The sequence below is a fragment of the Megascapheus bottae genome, chromosome 20 (assembly GCF_031878675.1).
Source record: "Megascapheus bottae isolate mThoBot1 chromosome 20, mThoBot2.hap1, whole genome shotgun sequence".
NCBI lineage: Eukaryota > Metazoa > Chordata > Mammalia > Rodentia > Geomyidae > Megascapheus > Megascapheus bottae.
Genome location: NC_143528.1, coordinates 40,844,505 through 40,861,539, shown reverse-complemented (window position 1 = coordinate 40,861,539; position 17,035 = coordinate 40,844,505). Strand labels below are relative to the sequence as shown.

Here is a 17,035-nt window from a genome sequence, read left to right as displayed (position 1 = left end):
CACAGTAAGCATTCAGGCCGGCCCAAATTTCAGGATGGGCCCGAGTTCCAGTCCTCCAAGGAGCAGACTGTGCCGTCTCCAGCTGTGCTCCACCCGCACCTCGACGCGCTGCCCACTGGCACGCAGCCATTTGTGGCTCATGGGAGCTGAGAGAGTCATCGTGGATGAGGTCTTCGCAGTGGGCCAAAACGGCCATGTACCATAAAAGTAGTGCGTGTGTGTGTGTGTGTGTGTGTGTGTGTGTGTGTGTGTGTGTTACTGAATCCAGGACCGCATGCATGCTAGCACTTTGTCTACCACTTGAGGGACACGCCCACCCTTTCCGTTTCTATTTTGTTTTTGAGATGGAGTTTCACTGTCATTGTTAGATGGACCCTGAACTCAAGTTCCTCCTGCCTCTGCCTCCTGCCAAGCAGTTGTTCTCACAGATTTGTGCTCCCACGCCCAGGGGGAAGAGGGTTTTAGAGAGAAGAAAGTAGTCTCCTTCCAAACCTTGGCCTCACCTAAGTCGATGGGTTGGTCTCAGTCGGCGTTGAGTGGAGCTGTGGTTCTTCAGGTGAATGCCTAATGCTTCTGCTCCAGCCGTGATGGGCAGGGATATAGTAAAGCAAGAATTTCCCCACTCAGTGTCACACACACGCACGGACACGCACACACACACACACACACGCGCGCGCGCACACGCACACACGCACCTTGAAGATAGGCTGGATCCTGGGAGACTCCGAAGCCTCCCCAGCTCGGTGCTCTGCCCTCCAGCTCTCCCGGGAAGGTCACGCAGCATTCAGGCAGGAGTGGAAGCTTTATTGAGCTGGGGTGGCCCCGCTCCTACACTCTGCAGCAGTGCTTGTAGCGGCTCTTGCACTCGGCAGGCAGGATGGAGCAGCCCCGCGTTCGCTGGTATTTGCATTCACCGCCCATTTTTGCACATTCCATGAACCTTTTCCTCTTTCTATACCCTGGTACGCCTGAGGACACAAAGAAATAACATCTCAACAAACCAAAGTTACTGGATCCTGTGGTGTGTAGCACAGGAGGGAAAAGTCCGCCGGTTTGGAATGATCTGGATGCTCAGAGTGGCTTTGACAGTGAGAAATTCCCGAAAATCTTCCAAAAGAGCAATAGTCAATAAAGTATGGAAATTGTATGGAATTCACATTTCGGTGTCCTTATGGAAACTCCAATAGCCAGCCAGCCAGCCTCACTCACGACTTTAACTTGCTTAGCGTCTGTAGTTGCATAAGGCGTAGGTGAGTGGTAATGCAAAGGCCGATGGCTCTTGGGGTGAATGTCTCCGTTCCCTGAGAGAAGGCTCGGGGTGGGCTGGGGGTGCTGGAGTATGGCTTCTTTCCTTTTCTGATGGAAACACATCGTGTCAGAGAGAGCACGAACTTGACCGTGCCACGAGACTGTGAGGGTGCCTCACTTCCGTTCACGGCAGCTTCCCCAGACGCCGGCCTTCTTGACCAGGCTGTGCTGCACCAGTGCTCAAGAAACTTGGGGGCTTAGGTGCTTAGCACGCAGTGAATGAATAACCAAGGGAAAGCGGCGGGCTGAGCATGGAGTAGAGGGGTCTTGTCAGTTCTGCCATGTGGACTGCTTCAGAAACCGTGGTGCTCGGGGCTAACGCCTTGGTGCTAAGTTCGCCTAATGCAGCACGAGACGACGAAGGGTGACCATGGCAGTTTACAGAGCCGGGGACATCAGAGAGGACAGCAGCCAGCCCTGGGCAGGGGCGAGGGCACCAATCCGTCAGAGTCTGTGGGCTGCGTTGAGCTGGCAGAAAGCTGACTGGTCTAGGGACTGGGGGACTTGGACTTGGGCTCTGGAGTCTGCTCCACCTAAGTGCAGTCGCGGGCCAGCAGGTTTGCCCATCAGAAGAGAAGGATCGGTATAAGGAGATCGGTATATGTTCACACGAAGTCGGTACTGTGTCTCCAGATACCTGTGTGTGTATTCATCGTCTGTCTGTCTGTCTGTCTGTCTATCTATAGTCTAGCTCTTTCTCTCTCTCTATCATCTATTGATCCATCCATCTATCATCTATCTATATAACTATCGCCATTTCTCTGTTCACTAAATAGCCCTGACTTCCTGTTTTCTTACCACACAGTAGGAATGTCTACGTTATTTTCCTTCACTAGACCCAGCCATGAGATTTTGAATTCACAAATGTATCTTTCCAGACGTGGCCCTGCATTGCTGATGTGAGATTCCTTGTCATTCTCGCCTTGCAGTGACCAGCAGAACCTGTGGCAATGGCAAAGCCAACTGCATCTGATGAGCTACCATGAGTAGAGGCCCCAATGGCCTAAAGATCTGTACTGTGAGCAAGAGCTAAGACATGGCATCTTATTTTTTTTTTTTTTTTTGCCAGTCCTAGGCTTGAGCTTAGGGCCTGAGCACTGTCCTTGGACTTTCTCAAGGCTAGAGCTCTACCACTTGAGCCTCAGCACCATTTCCGGCTTTTTCTATGTATGTGGTTCTGAGAAATCGAACCCAGGTCTTTGTGCATGCTAGGTGAACACCCTACCACTAAGCCACACTCCCCACCTGACATGGTATCTTTTAATACGCTAAGCTACAAACAGTCCTTTCCCTGTGTCACAGTTATCAGGAAAACTTTGAGAACAAAATCCAAATTTCAAACAAATGCAGAATAATCTCTTAGATTGTGTATAGATATATATTTGTCAAGTAAATTTATTTTATGAAATTGTTGAGTATATAATAAGCATTGTTTTGGAATTAAATCACACTGTGGACTGTCTGGGCTTTACTATGCATAGCCTGTACTGCTTCAAACACCTTCGGTGAGTCCTAAGGCCTTCCTGTAGGTTAGAGGGACACTGGCTGCTATGTCACTGCTGCTGGCATCTGTATTCACAAGTGGTTTGTCAGCTGAGAAACCCTCTGTGAACATTATCTATCACAGTAGTGTCTGTGTATTTTCACAGCAGCTACTTAAAGGTGGCCTTGGGGGAGCCCTTGTTTGTAAAGTGGAGCGTGTTTATCCACCGGGAGTCTTCAGCTGGGGAGGGCCTGCGATTGCCTGCCCTCGTGCCTGCCTGGACCCCGAGGCGGGCCTTCCCGGGCACCGCCGGCGAGCCGCCCTCCCTCACCGTGTGTGGAGGCGTACCTGCCGCAGTCTCATTTACACACACGAGCAGGATGAGCAGGAGCAGAAAGAGCAGCCTCATGGTGGGCAGCGTCTCGAGGCCGTGGAAGGGGCAGTCGCTGTCTGAGGGCAGCTCTTTCCTCAGGGCTCATCTGTGGCAGCAGCAAATCTGGAAAAGTGTGACATTTCAGCTAGAGATGAGAAGCCATATTATCCATATATCCATATATTAGCCATATATCCTGGGTAGAATTTGAGAATTAGAGGTCTGGGTTTCTGCCTGACCACGCTCTCCTGCTGCCCCCCACTCTGCAAAAGGAGGAAGGGTTTTAAAGCAATTGGAATTTTCTAATTGATTTTCATATTTACTATGACTCTGATAGTATTTTTTTTTTGCCAGTCCTGGGCCTTTAGCTCAGGGCCTGAGCACTGTCCTTGGACTTTCTCAAGGCTAGAGCTCTACCACTTGAGCCTCAGCACCACTACCAGCTTTTTCTATGTATGTGGTACTGGGGAAGCGAACCTGGGTCTCCGTGCGTGCTAGGCAAGCACTCTACCATTAGGTCAAACTCCCAGCCCACTGACAGTATTTTTTTTTAAAGAAACCATACATAAGGATGATTTGGGAAGGAAACCTTGCATTTACTTGTCCACCCTTACTGCCTGACCTGAGAGCATGTGTGCAGGGATACAAAACTCTCCCTTCTCAGAAGCTAGAAAGAGATGAGGGACTTGTAAAATGGAAATTACCTCCTCTTCTTATCCAATCCTTACATTTTTTTGTTCCTACCCATTAGCATGGACTATACATGCTAGGCAAACTCAAATCATGCAGGCTCTTATATGGACTTTAACTGGTGAAATGAAAGGGATCAGAAACTGGCTTAATACATGTGTTGTATCAGTGCCTGGCCAGGGGTGGGAAAGGCAAAGGAGTTAAATACCACAAAGAAAGTAAACTATACCCATTCCTCTATCTATTTTTGATTCATATCTTCCATTTTACTGCTCTTTGAAATTTCAGAAAGGAAGGAGAAAGAGGAAAAGAAGGAAGGAAGGAAGGAAGGAAGGAAGGAAGGAAGGAAGGAAGGAAGGAAGGAAGGAAGGATGGGAGGGAGGGAGGGAGGGAAGAAAGCAGGTCGTATAGGTAGTGCTTGAGCATGAATTTAAATATTATCCATTGTCAAAATGTCTCTTGGGTTTTTTTTTACTTTTGCTCTTGTTTAGAAAAAACAATAGTATTTGAAGAATGAAATAACACAGCTAAGCTACAGGATGAAAAGCTAGAATGTGCATGTAAGCACACACCTGTCTGAGGATAGAATGAAATGTGTTGAGAATGAGTAGGGATGTGCACTGAAGTTTTCCTGCTTTACCCTTTCCTACCGAAGGGGGAACAAATGGACAGAGTGCAGAAGGTGGCAGAGGAGTTACGAGCTGGAGCTCCTTAAACAAGCCACCAAGTGATCTATCTCGCAACGACGAATGCTTTCTACACCACAAGGGCTTGTGTTGGTAGTTACCACGAAGCAAGACACACCAGCTGCGACTCTTCCAGGAAACTAAGATACTTTGCTACATTTCCCCTAAGGAGCCTTCCCTCCCCAGCAGTAGTAAGCACGTTTCTACACTGCAGGTTAGGCCAAACTTTGGGATAGATTATCGTCTCTCCACTTCTAGCCACTCCGTTCTCAGTAACGTCGGTCAAATGGCCAAGAACACAAGGGAGTCCCCAGTCCCCCGTGAGCCAGGCAATGATGCTGTTTTCCTTCCATCCTCATCCTCTGCCCATTTTTCTTCTTGGTCCAACAAGAATGGGAGGAGGAGATTGGAGAATGTCCATAGTATCTTGCTCCAGTTGAAGCCATAGCTTCCATTTAGAATGCACCTCTGATGGTATATGAGGTGAAACATGTATTCGTTTTAAGTACAGGACATTTAAACTATCACCCTAATCCACCAGTGATCCAGATTCCCCAGCCCTCACCTCTTCCTCTTCCTCTTGCATCCCGAGACCAAGTCCTTATGCTCAGGACATAAACTGAGCATGTTTGTGAAATTGTTTCCTTGATCCAAAAGCAACTTTTGAGTCTTTCAACGAGCCCTTGAATATTTTACACCATCAGAGTTCTATTTTGGCTTTGTGATAATGATATCAGGGAAATTTTTTGTGTGTGAAACATGTAAAAAGTCACATGAAGTCAATATAGGAGCTTGAGTGGATTACCTGAGCATCTAAACATGATAAACATGACAATAATGATTACAATAATTCCTTGAGTCCATTCAGGTAGCTATTAAAATCCCTTCGACTTTATAATTCATAAAGGTGATTTATAGACCACAAAAATTGATTACAGACAGTTCTGAAAGTTAGAAAGATCAAGATCAAGGCACAAGCAAACCTGGCGCGTGGTAAGCAGTTGTTTTCATGGTCAGTGGCTTCTGGCTTTGTCCAAGGGACACGCAAGCCTGTTTTATAAGGGAACAAAGCCCAGTCATGAGGCCTGCACTCACTGCAGAGATATCCAGGCCCCACCTCTTAAGACTGAGGCTTTGGGAATGAATGTCAACCTATAAATATGGGGTGGGGACGTACATTCAGACAATAAGTAGCAAAAGGTGATTGGTGATGATGAACAGAAAAGAAAAACTGAAAACTGTTGCGCACAATTGTATCTCCTGTGTGTGTGTTGGGGGGGGGGGCTTCGTGATGGTTGGGGGAGGGGTGGGGAGGTCTTTTGTGGTCTCCTGCCCATTCTGAATATAGCTCCCACATCTTACCCTGCAGCTGGGGCCTCCGCTGTCCATGGGCTGTCTGCTGCCTGTCCTATGGGCAGAGGCAACTAAAAGCAAGTGTCCATTATGACACGACTAACAGTCAGCAACAACAGGCACAGGAGACTTCGCAGGAACCACTATGGACAGGAGTCAGGCACATGTGGCCCAAGAGAGAGGGAAGGAGATGAGGAGAAGCTGATGGAGCACCTGTTCCCAAGGGTTTCATTGAACCCCAGGCAAAGACAATAAACACAATGCTGTGTTGAAGAAGTCCTTGTCTTTAATTCAGTGTGGTAGAGGGCATTCGAGGAGGAAGACCTGAGACAAAGGACGGCTGGAGTCCTGCATGACCACGGGCGAGCTAGAGAAACAGGTTCCAGAGCCAGCAGAAGGGTGGCTTGAGATAGGTGGCGTGTTCCTGGTGACACATGAGCTTCCTGAAACATAAAAAGTAACTCTCTGTGCTCTGAGTTACTTGGATCTTGGAAAAGATCACCCATGTGGGAGTCATTTTTTAAAAATGCATGCAGGAACGCTATGATAATTCAACAGGAATAGATTTTACAAGGTATGGTTTAGAAGTTAAGAAAATGTAAAACTTTAATGTGAAAATATTACAATATACTTCTAAGTGGAAAAACAAAAGCATGCTTAATATCAAAAAAGACTAATGGATAATGAAATAAGTGAACTCAGCAGAGAATATCCAGCATCATAGCTCAGATTAATACCACATGATACAAGGAGATGACAAGCTAGACGCGTACAAAGAAGGGTTTATTGTTAGGCATTAACAGGGATTCAGAATGGGAAAGAAAAGTGAAAACTGAGAAATATAAGTAAAATAAAGATTTCAGAATTCCCTGGAAAGCTTGAATGTGAAGAAACAGATTTTTAAAAGCAGAGGCAGGGAAGGAGTCAAAACCCCTAACTGGAGAAGCTCAAGGCCGCAGGCTGTCTTCCCGATGTCCCCCAAGACTGGGGCTAGCCTGGAACTGGGCAGGAGAGCTGCGCACCAGCAGAACTGCCTGTCATGGCTGCTATGAGCGGGTCCTGGCGCTGGAACGCAGGGCCTGGGCCCTGCCTTTGTGGGGTTTGTTGTGGTCTGGGTGTCTGGTTGTTTTGCTCAAGGCTAGCTTTCCACCCTTGAGCGCAGCTGGCTTGCTGATGGAGATACCCAGGACCTCCTGGATTACAGGCATGAGCCGCGGCTGTGAGATGAAGAGAGACCCGCGCAGAGAGCGAGAGTAAAAAGTCCCCAAGTAATGGGAGGAAGCCTGGTGCCTAGGGGACAGGGGAAGCCAGCGCGGCGCCACTGCGGGGCCTCTGCGCGTGCCCGGGAAGAGACCCCCGGCACCTGCCTGGGAAGGGACCCCTACGCCTGCCTGGGAAGGGACCCCTACATCTGCTTGGGAAGGAACCCTTACGCCTGCCCGGGAAGAGACCCCCTGCGCCTGCCTGGAAAGAGACCCCTGCATGTGCCCGGGAAGAGACCCCTGCACCTGCCTGGGAAGGGACCCCTGCGCCTGCCTGGGAAGGGACCCCTGCGCCTGCCTGGGAAGAGACCCCTGCATGTACCGGGGAAGAGACCCAGTGCGCGCGTGCCCGGGAAGAGACCACCTGCGCCTGCCTGGGAAGAGACCCCTGCATGTGCCCGGGAAGAGACCCCTGCGCCTGCCTGGGAAGGGACCACTGCTCCTGCCTGGGAAGAGACCCCTGCATGTACCGGGGAAGAGACCCCCTGCGCACGTGCCCGGGAAGGGACCCCTGCGTGTGCCCGGGAAGAGACCCCCTGCGCACGTGCCCGGGAAGGGACCCCTGCGTGTGCCCGGGAAGGGACCCCCCTGCGCGTGCCGGGGAAGGGGGGAAGGTACCCCAGGGCCCCTGCACGATTTCAGGCCTCAGCCCGTGTGAGCCGCGGCGAGGGCAGCACACACCCCGGTGAAGGCAGGCAGGCAGGCAGGCAGGAGTGGGGCAAAGGTTTAATGTGGTTCGGGGCGCGTGCGTCCTGCCGGGGGCGCTGCCCGGCTCAGTTCCTCCTCCTCCGGCAGCACTTGAGGCCCGGAATGCCGCAGGAGCCGATCGGCTGCATTCTGCCCCGGCACGTCCTCCAGCAGATCCCCCGGTTCCACAGGCAGGTGAACGGGTTGCGTATACTTTGGCTAAAGGCTAAGAGCGAGAAGGAGAGACTAACAGAGACGGTGCGCGAGGGCGCGGCCCGACGCCGGTCCCGAGCGGGGCTGGCCAGTCCGGACAGTCCCTGGCCCAGCCCCTGGTGAGACTTCCCTCCCCAGCCCTCCCAGGACCAGAGCCCACGATCTGTGCCGAGACCAGGGGCTCAGGAGGGGCGCACGCCACCCTGCTTCTCCCTCCACGCACGCGCCTGTCCTCGCTCTTGTGTCCTGGGGCGTTTGGTCCTTTAATATCTCAATTGAGGCACCGGGGAGCAACTCAAAGGAATTGTTCAGTAAACATTTGGTGCCCTAGCCCAAAAAGCAACTGTAAAAGTCAGCTTTTCAAACGTTGTTTTAGTATGTAATTATGTAAAAATTAGGTCTTTTTTCCCCTCCCTCCCTCTTTCCCTTCTTCTGCTCTTTCCCTCTGCTCTTTCTTTCACCCCCTCTTCCTCCCTCCCTCCCTTCCTTCCTTTTTCCCTTCCTTCCTTCTTCCCTTCCTTCCTTCCTTTTTCCCTTCCTTCCTTCTTCCCTTCCTTCCTTCCTTCCTTTTTCCCTTCCTTCCTTCCTTTTTCCCTTCCTTCCTTCCTTTTTCCCTTCCTTCCTTCTTCCCTCCCTTCCTTCCTTTTTCCCTTCCTTCCTTTCTTCCTTCCTTCCTTCCTCCTTCCTTCTTTCTTTCCTTCATTCCTTTCTTCCTCTTTTACATCCTGATTCTTCTCAGAACATAAGGAAGTCTCTGGCATCTCTCAGAATGTTTCTCTGTAACACAACACAAACAAAATTGATAAACTGATTCTTTTTCAGTGTAATTTTTTCCAACCCATCCTCTCAGTTTTTAGACTAATATTGGGTTTCTAACCCACCATCCTGCTCTACAGTCTTCTTCCCTTCATTTTCTCATTCCTTTTATGTGTTTTTTTTTTTTTCATGAAGCATAAAACAAAGCCTAGACACACATTTGGAAAGAGGCTCTCAGTGCCGGTGCCTGGGCTGAGAACCACAGGGTGCCCTGTGGAGTCGGTGGCACTCAGCCACCCTCCATCTGAAAAGGATAAGGAAGGGGACAGTCAGAAGTATCCTTTGTGCTAGTTGGTCTCGGAGGTTCTCTAGGGCACCCTAAACTTCCGTCCTTTAAACACAGCAATTTGCAACATGGCTTTCTGCTCTCTTGTCCTGGGTAGTCACCGAGTGGAGGATCCCCACAGGCTCTGCAGGTGGCCATGAGGAGGTAGCCGTGACGGGCTGTAGACTGGCTTAGAAATACTTGGAGTTTCACACTGGGGTTCTTAAATTTGTCTTAACTTGTTCTGTTAATTAAGTCATACAAAGTACTTGGCCTAAAAAATGGGCCTCTAAGAAAGGGAATGGGGAGGAAAGGTGGACAAGAGATGAAAAAAGAGGAGAGGGGAGGAGGGGAGAGGGGAGGAGTGGTAGGAAGGGAAAAAAGAGGAGGGAAGGGGAGAGGAGAGAATTGGAGAGGAGAGGAAGGGAGAGGAGAGCAGGGAAAGGGAGGGGTGAAGAAGAGAGAAAGAGAAGAGGCATAAGAAGAAGAAAGGAGGAAGGAAGAGGGGAAAACTCAAAGAATAAAACAGAACTACTAAAGAAAATTTAGAGCCCATTGCAGGTGACTTGTGCCTGTAATCCTAGCTACTCCAGAGGCTGAAATCTGAGCATCACAGTTTGAAGCCAGCTTGGGCAGGAAACTCCACGAGACTCCTATCTCCAATTAACTACCAAAGAAGCTGAAAGGGGAGCTATAGCCCAAGTGCAAGCAGAACAGCTCAGGGGCAGTGTCCAGGCCCTGACTTTAAGCCCTTGGCCTGGCACAAAACCAAACAAATAGAAGAACTAGAGAAGCAATAGTTAAGAGAGAAGGGGCGGGGTGGGGGGGGGTCTCACCTCTAGTCCTGACCTATCCTGCTCCTCTACAGTGCTTACCTGCAGGAGGCAGCAGAAGCACCAGGAAGAAGGCGAAGAAGAGATACTGGAGCCTCATGGCGGTGGCCAGCGGAGCCCTCAAGCACACTGGAGAAGGAGTTGAGCCCTCCACCTTATATACGTCCAGGCAACCTGGCTCCGGGGATGCGTTTGTCACTGGCTGCATTTCTCATAATTACGGAGATGAGAAACTGAGCGTGTCGCCCAATGTGTCAGAGGAATGGCCCTTAGAGAGCTAAGCACACCCAGCAGACATATGTGAATTAAAATGTGGCAACACCAGAGCCTTCCTCCTTACCCTTGAGACCAGTAACTCCTTCCTGCTCTGCTCCTTTAGGTCCTGGGAAGCAAGGGGACTGCCTGAGTTTCCTTGGAGAGTCAAAGTTGGGCCATGTGTCCCAGAACTCACTTTCCTGCTCTGCTTTCCCTGAGGTTCTGGGAGCTGTCTCAGGCCATATTAATGAGGGACTGAGAAGTCAGGGACTCCAACAACAAGGCCAGAGGGACCCGAGGGCTGTCTGCGCTGACTCTGGGAGAGGGAACATGTTCATGCTTCACCGATAAGCCTTCCAGCTGCACTGAGATATACGGGATCAGGACATTCTGACAACGAAACATGTTTATGTTTTGCAGATAAGCTATATGAAAATTCAAGGCTAACCACACACATTCTGCTTCTGCAACTGGCTGCTTGCTTGCTTGTTTAAGCAGAATCTGCCTGGCAACCTGTGTGTGTTCGTTTGCCTTTATAAACCCCACCCCTCAGAAGCTCGGGGCCGTTCCTCACTGTACAGATAGTGGGGGTGGGAAACAGTCGCCGCTGGGGGCGTAAAGATTCACAGCCTGACTGAGTGCTAGTGACTTCATTGTCATGGGTTCGAGTCCCACGTGGGTGGCCTGGAAGCCACACCATCTCTTCCATACCTGGCTTGCTCCTTTCAACATGGCTTGATCAATCCCAGAATTCCTAAGAGATCCGCATTTTTTCCAGCTCTGGTATAGGTGTCAGCGACTGAAGGGAGCTTTCGTTGTGAGCCATTGCTCTTTTTTTATGTTGCATGTTTTGAAGACCTGTTTTCTCCTGGGCAATATATATGATTTTTTTCATTTTGTTTTGGGATTTTTTTTTTTTGCCAGTCCTGGGTTTGAGCTCAGGGTCTGAGCACTGTCCTTGGACTTTCTCTGAGCTCTACCACTTGAGCCTCAGCACCACTTCCGGCTTTTTTCTATGTATGTGATAGGGAGGAATTGAACCAGGGTCTTCGTGCATGCTAGGCAAGCACTCTACCATTAGGCTAAACTCCCAGCCCAATATATATGTTTTTTAACAGCCACATAGTTGATGTGCATATTTATGAGGGACTGTATGATATTTCAATACACGCATACGATGATAATAACCAGATCAGGGTTATGGGTGTATCAGAGCACCTCAGATTTGCATAAGTTCTTTGTACTGTTAACACACAAAAATCTTCTCTAGTACCTATTTGGAAACCCACAATAAGCTATTGTTTCTTGCAGTGAGCCTCCATGGCACTGGAACCCCGGGACCTAATCCTGTCTCCCTGTCCTTGTTCCTGAACCCCGGGACCTAATCCTGTCCCCCTGTCCTTGTTCCTGCTAGCCCACCATGCTGGACCCATCCGTTCCTTCCCAGTCACCATGGCATTATCTGTATCTAGGTAGGTCCTCAGGGGGGGACTTCCCACCCAAAGAGGAACCAGAGGGCCAGGGCAGGGTGCTGTAGCACCCAAAAATGAACACACCCACCAGGATGAGTGCCGCAGCCTTCAGGACATCCCAGGTCAGGACTCTGTGTCCCGATGTGGGGAGCGGGCCCTTGTAAAAAAGCATTCTCACTCATTCCAAACACTCAAAGTGTGTCTTCCAGACCAAGGAAGACATGGAGAACACAGAAGGTGCTATGCCCCTGTATTTACATCAGCTTTGATCACAGAGGACATCAGGGGCTAGCCAGCCCTCTGTCATGGGTCACTATGACAGTGTCTGAGATAATTGGTTTAGGAGGAGGAAAGGATTATCGGGGCTCACAGTCTCAGAGGTCCGTCGGTTGGCTCCATTGTTTTGGAGTAGGGAGGATATGGGAGAGGAAAGATGTTCATCTAGAGCAACCAGGAAGCAAAGGGGCAGGAGCAGAGTTTCAGCATTCCCTGGAAGGCCTAACTCCCTCCCACGAGGAAGCTCTAAAGCTGTAAAAAGGCTAGGAAGGGCTTTCCACGCCCAGTAGTGTGTGAATAAGCCTGTAGCACTGGGCTCTGGGAAACACTTGAGATCCAAACCATAACACAGACAGAACTTCACGCTATCTTAGCATCCATGCCTACATCAATTATAAATGCCGTACACACTGAGACTAATAATCGCTTAATGCCATTTAGTATCTAGTCAATAATCTCATTTATCTTTTATCCAGTAGACCCCTGATTGATTTTTTTTCCCTGCCTATTTTTAAAGTGAATTCATTCATGCCCAGGTCCTTGTGGGCATATCTGCTTTGCTAATAAGAAAACCCTGAATGTTTTCTGTCTTTATAATTGAAGATAATAATAGTCAAATGCACCAAGAAAAGTTCTGAATTAACCACAAATTCTCAAGCCATTTTCTCTCTCATGGGTCTGCACAATATTCAGAAAAAAGGCAGTAAAAATATCAAATTCTCATTGCATAAATTTACACTTAGCGTTAAATTCAAATTTACAGGAAGCTGATATGTTTAAAGGATGTAATCGTGTAATAACTTCATTGTAAGAATTGCCAGCTCTAAACATACCAAGATTCATTTTTTTCAGAATAATCTGTCTCTATATTGACACACTGGTCTTTTCCCCCAAGCAGTTACATCAATTGATTCTCCCCCAAAAAAGTTAAAAATAAAAAGATGCTCAGTGAAAAAAATTGATGACCAAGCAAACAAATTTGCAAAGAAAAGTTGCCCCCCAAAATTCTTTTACTCACGAAGTTATTCCATTCCATTTGTAGGTTATTTAAGATTCTGACACCAAAAATTTTTTTTCATAATTTTTGAGATTATGTGTTGAGTCTTCTCTACAACCCTTAATATATTTGATAAATTATAAATATGTTGAAAGTAAAAAGGCTTTGTATTTTTCCATCTCACTGTATTTAACTTCACCTCTCTTATTCTGCTCCTTACAATGGCCTCTTCATTTCCTTTTGCATCCAGCTGCCCTCTTGTGGCACGTTTTAAAGAATGAGGGCTATGTTTTGAATCCTCAGTTACAAACTTGCCAAGTAGCTATGACTCAACACTGCAGACACTCGGCTCCTGTAATCATTGCCCTGCTCTCCTCTCAGACAATCTCTTTTATTACCGTTTCTTACACAAGAGTCTTAGAGGGTCAGTCTGGGAATTTTTCTCCTTTCTACCAATACGGTAAAAGTTTCTGCGCACTGCTTTAGCTGTGTATCTACCAATTTAGATGTCGTTTTTCTTTTTGATCTGTTTGAAATATTTTCTAATTTTCCTTAGATGTCTACTTGAAGAACTGGGAGAACAATGTCCAGTTTCTAAATATTTTGGGTTGTCTCTTCAGATAGCTCACTGTTATTAGTAACACGATAAATTCCACTGTGTCTAGATATCCTATTCTGTAAGATTTAATTATTTTTCAGTTTTTGGAGATCTTATGGTTTAGTATGGGTTCCAGGGACACTTTACTTTTTAATGAACTTATTTCTGAAGATCCTGGAGGCAGAGCCATCTGTGAGGTAGGCAAGCGATGTCCCCCCTAAGCCCTGTAGTTAATCGGAGGTCAGGGTCACCTGTGCTTTCCTGCTGGGCTGGCTTCACACTGAGGTCCTCGGATCTCAGCCCCAGCTTCCTGCATAGCTAGGATTACAGGTTTGATCCACAGGCACCTAGTTTCAAGCCTTGCTTTTGTTACTGAACTGACAATCCTACCTTTCCTGAATGTCTGCAAAGTGGACAGACCTCATTCTGTCTTACAGACCTGACACCCATTCCAACACTGCTTTCTTTCTCCTGCATTTTATAGTCTAGGTTTGCTGATAAAGAATCCCTTTAGATTCTCTGTTTTGAAATATACTTTTGTGGCTATGGAATCCTTTCTCCTCCTCTACATCTAATGTGGTTGAATATTTTATTGTCACTTCTAGAGCCACGCCCCAGCCTTGACCGCTGCGGGTTATTGTGGCGATGGCATCTCGCACACCTTTCCGCTTGGACTGTCCTTGCTGTAACCTGGGTTCTAATGAACTCTGTGCTTGCAGCACTCGCAGTTCTGCACTGGTGGTTGTCCAGTACCTGAAAACCTCATTTTATCCTTTATCTGGGTCTTTGCTGCATAGGTGAGAACAATTCAGTGAAATCTTTTTGATGGAAGATGAGCAACCTGAAATTTGGGTTTGGGGGGGAAGAGGGGGTCTCTTCCTTCTCCTCCTCACAGTCCTTTGGGTCCCTCCTCCTCCTCCTCCTCACAGCCCAGTGGATCACTCCTCCTCCTCCTCTTCCTCCTCTTTCTCACAGCCCAGTGAACTCCTCCTCTTCCTCCTCACAGCCCAGTGGGTCTGGCTTTGCTACTCTTTGACCCCGTACTGTTATCAGGAAGGACAGGCCATTCTGTCCACTTGCTGTAATCCTTGCATACATTCCAGAAAACTAGAGTACCCAAAGTGTATGCTCACCCTTCAGTTTGGCAGATACCTGGTGAGCAGCTGGCCAGCTTGAGACACAGTGCTAAGCAGTCCACCAATAACTAAGTCCTTGCTCGTAGGCATTGTGCAGCCCAACCTGGAGAAGCCCAGTGTGCGCCTCTGTACAGGGTAGACTGGCGGGGGCGGGGGGGGGGGGAGAGGCAGGCCTCAGAGTCCTGTGGCATGAAGTCTGCCTGGGAGCTCTGCTAAGTCTCTAGAAGGAGGTAGACGCAGAGACTGCCTCTGAGTATTACGACGAGCTTGAGCTATGCAGTAGGTAGGAGGAGAGAGACAGGGAGACAGATGTGAGGCCTCCAGTCCAGAGGAAAACAAAGGAGATATCCAGGGAGGAGCTATGTCACCCTGCCCGTGAGGAGTGAAGGGTCCAGACAGACCTGGGCTGGCTTCTCTGGGATGCCTGACAGCTTTAGAGATAAACCTGGAGAGCTGGAGACCTGGTAGAAACACTGGAAAGCTCAAAGGCATAAATGGCAAGACAGCAAAAAATAGCAATGATAATTCCAGAAAGTATTTTAGATAGAAAGATAGAGATCGAGACAGAGACCTAAGTAGATTTCTATTTCGATATATGTTATATCTATATAATATATCTATATATGCTATGTATATAGATATCTATGTGTTATGTTTTATACACATATATACATACATACATGCACATATTCTTAGAAAAGAAGTCTAGCTCCTTGTAGAGGTTCTACTTTATTTAAATGAAGAGGATTCATCAGACATCCTCAGTTGTCTATTTAGTAACAACTGCCCTGATATTAAGCAGAGTATTTGAAAACACCACGCTGCTCATTGTACCAAAAAAAAAAAGCAACAACAATTTTAATTGGCTCTTGCTTTTCCAGAGGAGGAGATGGTGTCTCCCTTCCTGCACCATAACTGTATGCCTGGGCCTTCATTTCTTTCTTCTGCAGCATTTCCGCCCTTTCAGGGAACAGCGGCCTATCTGCTCCTCCTTTGCAAGACAGCCGAGGACAGCACACCGGCCATTTCTTACTTTGCAATAGTATCTTCTCAAAGTGTTTATGATCCATCCATCACCTGAGAGGATGAGAGAGAACATACAGTGCTCAGGAGATCCCTCAGAAAATCCATCTCTTTATACCTCTTTTCATTTAAAATAATTTCCTCCTTTCCCATACAATCAAGAGTAAAGTTAAAGCCAGACATGGTGACTCACGCCTGTAATCCTAGCTACTCAGGAGGCTGAGATCTGAGGATCACGATTCAAAGCCAACCCGGGCACAAAAGGACCTGAGACTCTTATCTCCAATTAACCATAGAAACTATGAAGTGTGGCTTGGCTCCAGGGTAGGGTGGTAGCCTTGAGCTGAAGAGCTCAGGGACAGTGCGCAGGCCAAGTTCAAGCCCCAGACCAGACCAAGAATAAAAAAGCTGGAGGGGTGGCCCGGTGGCCGCCAGGGACCTCAGCAGCCCATGGCTCTGACCACCTGTGAGCAGTGACCACCTGTAGGCATGATGCTTTGGGAAACTCAAGTCTGGACTTCTGCTGTCAGACTGAAGCAATCTGTCCTGTTCAAATTAAAATATTTACATCGCTTCTTCCTGTCTTATTTATAGTTCTCCACGGAGAGAAGGGGAAGAGATACTGAGGAATGTTATTTGGTCTTCTCAGAGTGAAACAGAAAAGGCTGGCAAGCCTGAATAATTACCGTCAGAATTAATAACTAACAGTAATGGTGGCCATCCTTGCTTCCCTTTCCACCACAAGTCCACAGGGCGGACAGCTCCCCGAGGAAGGAAAGGGCTTGGCTGACTCATCTCTTCACTGATCCTCCAACCCGAGATTGATTTCCCACCCTGTCTTACCTGGAACCGGCACCAAGAACAAGAAGAACAACGCAATTAGGAGATAATAGATCCTCATTGCTGACAGCTCGGCCACAGGCTCAGACTGGACTAGAGGGTGTGGAAGCTCACCTTTATACAGGGGGAGCATGGCTGCCGTTCTCGTAATGTCACTGGCATGACAATATCACATCATTCCTCGTGTGTCATTCCAGTGTCTCTCACCTCACAGCCACGCCCATTCCTGGAAGCTCCCTGCGAGCTCTGTGGGGATGTGTGGGTGGGGATGCTCCCGGGCTCCGGCTCGTGTCTGGCCGGGGTAGGGATAGGGCTGGAGGGGGCGAAGCCTGCCTCCTCTCCGGTGTCTGCCTGTGTCCTCTGGTGTGTGCTCCCTCTGTCTCTTCCTAAGCAGGCTGAGAGAATCGGAGTCTTCTGGAAACCAAATCCATTTGGGACATGTTTGGAAATGGAGACAGAATGGGTTTTC

General features: G+C 48.4%; 3 protein-coding genes across 4 annotated transcripts; all 3 read right to left on the bottom strand.

The window, feature by feature from the left end:
• Nucleotides 1–783: 783 nt before the first annotated feature.
• Nucleotides 784–5,932, bottom strand: LOC150049500 (beta-defensin 33-like). Of its 2 annotated transcripts, XM_090353826.1 has the most exons (4): nt 5,903–5,932; nt 5,524–5,590; nt 3,140–3,287; nt 784–968 (listed from the first exon to the last, which is right to left on the bottom strand). In XM_090353826.1, the coding sequence occupies exons 3-4, from the start codon at nt 3,198–3,200 to the stop codon at nt 829–831; spliced, it is 201 nt and encodes a 66-aa protein (XP_090209952.1). In that variant the 5' UTR covers nt 3,201–3,287; nt 5,524–5,590; nt 5,903–5,932; the 3' UTR covers nt 784–828. The 2 variants fall into 2 exon arrangements, with proteins under 2 accessions (XP_090209952.1, XP_090209951.1); XM_090353825.1 differs by lacking the exon at nt 5,524–5,590.
• Nucleotides 5,933–7,928: 1,996 nt separating this feature from the next.
• Nucleotides 7,929–10,069, bottom strand: LOC150049499 (beta-defensin 3-like). The gene is made up of 2 exons (XM_090353738.1): nt 10,012–10,069; nt 7,929–8,068 (listed from the first exon to the last, which is right to left on the bottom strand). The coding sequence occupies exons 1-2, from the start codon at nt 10,067–10,069 to the stop codon at nt 7,929–7,931; spliced, it is 198 nt and encodes a 65-aa protein (XP_090209864.1).
• A 5,565-nt stretch (nt 10,070–15,634) lies between these two features.
• Nucleotides 15,635–16,627, bottom strand: LOC150049498 (beta-defensin 103A-like). Its single transcript, XM_090353824.1, has 2 exons — nt 16,570–16,627; nt 15,635–15,780 (listed from the first exon to the last, which is right to left on the bottom strand). Exons 1-2 carry the CDS (start codon nt 16,625–16,627, stop codon nt 15,635–15,637), a joined length of 204 nt encoding a protein of 67 aa, XP_090209950.1.
• Nucleotides 16,628–17,035: the final 408 nt, after the last annotated feature.

Coding starts and splice junctions, on each gene's coding strand:
- LOC150049500 (XM_090353826.1), bottom strand. CDS start 3,200: ATGAGGCTGCTCTTTCTGCTCCTGCTCATCCTGCTCGTGTGTGTAAAT. Junction 969..3,139: donor TGTAAATGAGACTGCGGCAG/GTACGCCTCCAC, acceptor TTGTGTCCTCAG/GCGTACCAGGGTATAGAAAG.
- LOC150049499 (XM_090353738.1), bottom strand. CDS start 10,069: ATGAGGCTCCAGTATCTCTTCTTCGCCTTCTTCCTGGTGCTTCTGCTG. Junction 8,069..10,011: donor GCTTCTGCTGCCTCCTGCAG/GTAAGCACTGTA, acceptor TCTCGCTCTTAG/CCTTTAGCCAAAGTATACGC.
- LOC150049498 (XM_090353824.1), bottom strand. CDS start 16,627: ATGAGGATCTATTATCTCCTAATTGCGTTGTTCTTCTTGTTCTTGGTG. Junction 15,781..16,569: donor GTTCTTGGTGCCGGTTCCAG/GTAAGACAGGGT, acceptor TCATCCTCTCAG/GTGATGGATGGATCATAAAC.